General features: G+C 46.3%; 1 protein-coding gene across 2 annotated transcripts in view; it reads left to right on the forward strand.

Moving 5' to 3' along the window:
* The window catches only part of BRDT (bromodomain testis associated), a 61,104-nt gene that overhangs the window by 32,545 nt on the left and 22,862 nt on the right, over positions 1–5,697 (forward strand). For both annotated transcript variants that reach the window (XM_019501601.1, XM_019501602.1), the window contains exon 13: positions 5,095–5,156. In XM_019501601.1, coding sequence (XP_019357146.1) covers positions 5,095–5,156 — 62 coding nt within the window. The remainder of the gene's footprint in view (positions 1–5,094; positions 5,157–5,697) is intronic.

The raw sequence follows: 5,697 nt of genomic DNA on the forward strand, positions 1-5,697 counted from the left end.
TCCCCCAGCGCCTGCTGATCCCCCCTAACCAGTTTATAACAGGCCACAAGATCCCCCCTCAGCCTTCTCTTTTGAAGGCTGAACAGGTTCAGGTCCTGCAACCTTTCCTCATAGGACCTACCCTGCTGTCCCTTGATCATACGAGTAAGATTTCAAGGAGATGGGTGCGAAAACTGCACCTCAAACTGTTCAAAACAAAACTCATGACATGTGTGTTAAGGCATAGGGGGATGAAATCAGCAGGGATGGTAGCATGTAATGGGGGGCCTTCCTGGTGCTGGTTAGATCTCCACCCACCCACCTGTTTCTGGGCCAACTGGCCACCCCTCTTTTTTTTTACCTGCCATGCATAATGGAAAACTGATTCGGATATTTCCCAGGTGGGAGGCTGCCCATTTGGTGTCTTGGGGTGACATCCATTCCACAGCTTCATACCTTCCCTAACACTGCAGCCCACTGGCGATTTTGTGTAGTGGGTGCACATGCACCCCCTGAGATTGGTGCATCCTCTGAAAAAAGCGCCGTCTACAGGCAGTTGCCACTCATCACCAACACCACCAGCGGCATCTACAGGTGGTCATGGACCACCAGTCAGCACTTGCCACCCCATCCCCTACTGCTGACAAAGCTGCAGCCACTTGTGGGAGCTCCCTGCTCACTGCTGCCAGCACTGCCTGCAGGTGGTCACCATGCCACTCCAGCCAATGGGGGCACATGTTGTTCATGCTGTAGCCCATGCCTCACACACTGAATCCTTCACCCCCTTCAGCTGTGGTCCCCTCCCTGGGACCTTTGGTTCCCCCTTAGGCCCTGGCCCTGCCTTCAGGCCAGTCAGAATCCTAAGCCTCCTGCTCTGGGCGTTCCTTGTGCTGGGCCTCTGACCCTTTGACCTCCCGTTTGGGTCCTGGCCCCAGCATAGACTAGTCGAGGGTACCTCTGATATCTTTTATTAAACCAACTGAATAGTTGGAGAAATATCTTAGTGAGTTTTCAGGTTTAAAAACCCTTAGTCAGGCTGATGAAGCATCTAGTTGTGTGTGTGCGCGCTTTTCCTGGATGGAATGAATAGTGAAGAAGCCAGAGACTGGCATGCAATGCAGACAAGAAAGCCAGTCAGTGAAAATAGAAATTGAGGTGTTGGGGGGTGAGGGACAGACTGAGTGGGGAGGGGGAAGGGGGATTTAGCAGGTAAAAGTGGAGAGTTCATGAGTTTCTGCATCTAGAAGGTTGATGAAGTGCAGTTCATAGGCTCATCTGTGGGGGAAAAATGGCTTGTAAATTCAAACAAGCACTGAACCTTGCTAACCTCATCACCAGAAGCAAACTTCCTACAGCCCAAAACACACCAAATGGATCCAGACCATGCCATGACAAGAAATGCAAAACCTGTCAACATACTAATCCAATCTATTAAAGACAAGAATACCCAACTACTTGTGGGGGCGCATTTCTCACAAGAAAGCCACTCTGTCTCCAATCTCTCAGGCCTGATCCTCAAAGATGAGCCTATGAACTGCATTTCATCAACCTCCTAGATACAGAAACTCATGGACTTGGTATAGACATAAGTTATAGTGCATCATAAATCCAGTCTTGCATCTGACTCCCCAGGTACCTCTCCACTTTTACCTGCTCAATCCCTCACCCCCTGACACCTCAATTTATGTTTTCACTTACTGGCTTGCCAGCCTCTGGCTTCTTCACTATTCATTCCATGCAGGAACAGCAGGGGGCCTTCCCAGTGCAGGTGAGATCTCAGCCTGCCCACCTGTTTCTGGGCCAGCCAACTGCATGCCATGCCTTGATGGAAAAGTGATTTTGGATGTTTCCCCGGTGGGAGCCTGCCCATTTAGGCCCCTGATGTCTAGGGGTGACAGCCATTCCACAGCTCCTGCTTCCCCTAATGCTGCGGCCCATGCCTCTGTAGATGGCATCCCAGGCAGCTACACTCACCTGAAGCCTCACGGCTCCACTGCAACCAGCAAGCCTCAGGCCTCCCGAAGATCTTACAGGTCTGGGCTTTCCCTAGCCAGGACAGCACTTGCATGTAGTGGCTGGAGGTTATAAGGCTCTTCCTACCCACCTTTTACCAGGGAGGTTTGGGGTCCTGGCATTTCTTGGGAGCTGCCACACCACTGGCACTCCCATCAAGCCTCCCAACCCTGGCAGGGTGCTGTTTTAGGTCATGCTGAGGACCTGGGCTGCCTCCTGCATAGCCCCAGCCCACACTTCCAAGTTTGTCCTGGCACAGGAGCTCAGCAGGGAGATGTTCTTCCCCTGCTGGCTGGTGATGCAGTGAGTGCTGCCTCCAGCTCCGAGAGCAGAACATTTAAATGGTTTTTAAAAAATAAAAATAGAAAATAGAAATAAGTGCAGATGGAGTGAGGAAGGTGGCACTCGCTCAGTCTCCATGCGGAGCTTGGGGAATCCCAGCAGTGGGAGGTTCACCTCGGAATGCCAGCTGCTCCACCAAACGAGGATTCAAGGAGGTGCAGTGTGGTGTCACAACACGCCCAGCAATGCTGAACGCCCTCTCGCTCGGAACGCTGGTTGGTGGACGGGATGAATGTTCCCAGGCAACTGTGGCCAGATCCTGCGGCTTGTCCGGTAGGCCAAGGGGTCACAGAACAGTGGCTCCATGTCCTCAGCGAGATAGGTAGCCACTGAGGTCTTAGTGCTATCTGCCCAATGTCGGGGTCTGGTGCCTCTGGACCCCAACACATTGGCAGTTCCTGTGGTGGAGGAGACTGGTTGGGGAATGGTTTTGGATGGTTTTGTTAAGATTTTTAGATTTTGGTGTTTTGGGCACCCAAATGGGTTGAAACACCTCCAAAATAAAACATGCCGAAATTTTGCACAGCCCTAATCCCTAGCATGGGGGGGGGGGGTTCCCTACTCCTAGCCTTCTCTTCCAAACTTAGTCAGAGTCTTTTAGCCTCTCCTGGTACAGCATTTCTTCCATATGCTTGAGAATCCTCAACTGTCTGTATAGCTTTTCTAATTCCACTTCATTTTACTTGAGGATGTGGAGACCAGAGCTGCATACAGGAGTCAATGTGCATAATATGGATTTTATATAGTGGCATGATGAGGTCTTCAGTTCTCTTCTTAAAAAGCCAATAAAGAGAGTTTTTGGCATCATTTGGTCACTGCTGAACATTGAACTGATGTTCGTCTGTCTTGCCACTCCTCCCTCCATTAGGAAAATACTGGAATGCTGCACTCTTTTTACAAAGCCTTAAACCCTCTCTAATATGGAATTTAAATGGCATTAAAGAGATTAGTTGCATGTATAGCACCTAACTCATGGGGAGAATTGGCATAATGTTTTTGAAGATTGCATGTTGGGGTACAAAGGTGAAACTTGTCCCACATTTTGACTTGAGGATATTTAAAGAAATGTTCTGAAGACTTGATGCTTTTGAGCAGAATGCTTATACTTTTCATGCTTGACTTTATCCTCTCTCAGGTCTGTTAAGTTTCAAGCAAAATACAATAATATTATCCCAATTATGCAGTTGGTCTAATGGATCGCCTACAAAAACCCTTGTACCTTTCTTGTACCTTCTTAGGTGGTGGGTATTTACCACATCGTTAGACATAAGCAGGATCTTGATGGTGGAACCTGAAGGTCCAGAATTTGGAAAACTAAACCAAAGCTGTATTTCATAGTTTCATAGTTTCTAGGGTCGGAAGGGACCTAAGCAGATCATCTAGTCCGACCCCCTGCCATGGCAGGAAGAGCACTGGGGTCAAATGACCCCAGTAAAGTGGTCATCCAACCTCCTCTTAAAACCCCCCAGGGTGGGAGCCTGCACCACCTCACATGGAAGCTGGTTCCAGACCCTAGCCGCCCTGACCGTGAAGTAGCGCCTCCTGATGTCCAACTTAAACCTATTTGATAGTTTTGAACATAAAGTTATGACCCCTGAGGTTTTTGTGCTAATTTTTTTTGCAAAGTTTGAAAATATCTGTTCATCCATGTACTTTTTAATTACTGTGTAATCTAGGTTGCAAATACTGCATCAACTGAAATTCTAAAGGAGTCTTGCTGCTTTAGTTAAAGCTTATTCACTTCTTACTACTTGATAACATGGATTTGTTTCATTCCTCATGGTTTACTTTACTTTAGAAAATATCTCTTTTATTAATGAATGACTGGAGCCTGGACTCTTCTGAACAAGAATAAGTTATGGAAGCTGCATTTGTTTAAAGAAACCCCAAATGCAAGTGTCACCAAACATCCTTTTTAGCTTGAAATTTATGGCCTTGTTTCTTTTAGCAAAAATGTTGATCAATAACAAGCTTATTTGGAGTGGTTTTCTTTGTTTGTTTTAAAGAAGAAAAAGCTGTCCAATTTCCTGTTGTCAAATTGGTCACTGAATTGAGTGGTCTTGGGGTTAAGGAGCAAAAGTGCTGAAAAGAACTGTCCTGGCCCTTTTCCACCAGATCCAATGAAATGAAGGGGCACTAAAAGCTATATTCTCAGGGTGGGGAAGGCAGTTAGGTGGATTCTCTAGAGTAGGAATAGACTGCTGGAAAACTGTTTTCTGAAGTGTGTTGGGCTGAAGCACTGGTTGGGGCGAGAGTGCTATATGCATGCATCCTGCTAAGAGTCTGGATAGTGTTGCAGTCCAAAGGTTGGCCCTGACAGAAAGCATCTGGCTGACTAGTCTGTGCTCCTTAGATTATGCTGGGGACTGTAGACACTAGTAAAGCATCTCAGAATACCATAACCTTATCTCACCCAGACTCTTGCCCTGTTTCAGTGTGTGTGTGTGTGTGTGTGTGTGTGTGTGTGTGTGTGTCCTTTTACACAATGCAGGAGCAAAAACTAACTACCATAAAAGTCCTGTTCCTGCAAAAACCTGTGTGGTGTAACTGAGCACAGGAGCAAATTCCATTATGAAGGACATCTCGCAGTGCATAAAGCTAAGCTCTTCAGGACGGGGAGATGCCTCTTCTGTTTCTTGAGTGCCTGGAGAAATAGGATTTGGCTTTCCAGGTCCTATCTAAACATAGACATTTAGTGTTTGTGAATAATGTAATCTGTGGAAATAGCTGCATTTCCTATTTCACTGTTTATAATTACAGAAATATGCTCAAAACAGAACAGCTCAAGTCAAAATAGCTTAACTTCTAACAAGCAAATGAAGGTAAACCTCCATTTTTTTTTTCTGTTGGAGTGAATGTAATATTAAATCTAGCTTTAAATGCTTTGCCACTCGCTTGCTACCTACTACTGTATGATGTCAGTGGTTGGAGTAGAAGGCCGAGTGAGATTTTCATATCAGTGGTTTCTTTGGCTGACCTCACTTGCAATAAAGTGTGTGTGTGTGTGTGTGTGTGTGTGTTTACCATAGCAGTGTGAAGTCTAGGTAGATCTATGCCAGCTCCTGGGATGGGAACAACGATAGGAATTTTCTTCTTTTGAAAAGATGTTTTTTTTAAATTTTAAATAAAAGATGACTTGTTGCTTGTTTATTGGGTTAATAAACCATGGGAGGTATACTTGTATTCTATCTTAGCCATAAGCTTATTACAAAAAGTCTTTAAGCACATTAGTTCAGATACAGTGACAATTAAACTATCTGGAATGCTGAATGCCAGGCAAGCAGTGAGCAGAACTAAAGTGGGAACAGTATAATGTGAGACTTGTCCTGACTCTCTCTTTCTTTCCCCCCCCCCCCCCCCCCC

Source organism: Gavialis gangeticus, unplaced genomic scaffold (assembly GCF_001723915.1).
Source record: "Gavialis gangeticus isolate Ggan-Ray unplaced genomic scaffold, GavGan_comp1, whole genome shotgun sequence".
Taxonomy (NCBI): Eukaryota; Metazoa; Chordata; order Crocodylia; family Gavialidae; genus Gavialis; species Gavialis gangeticus.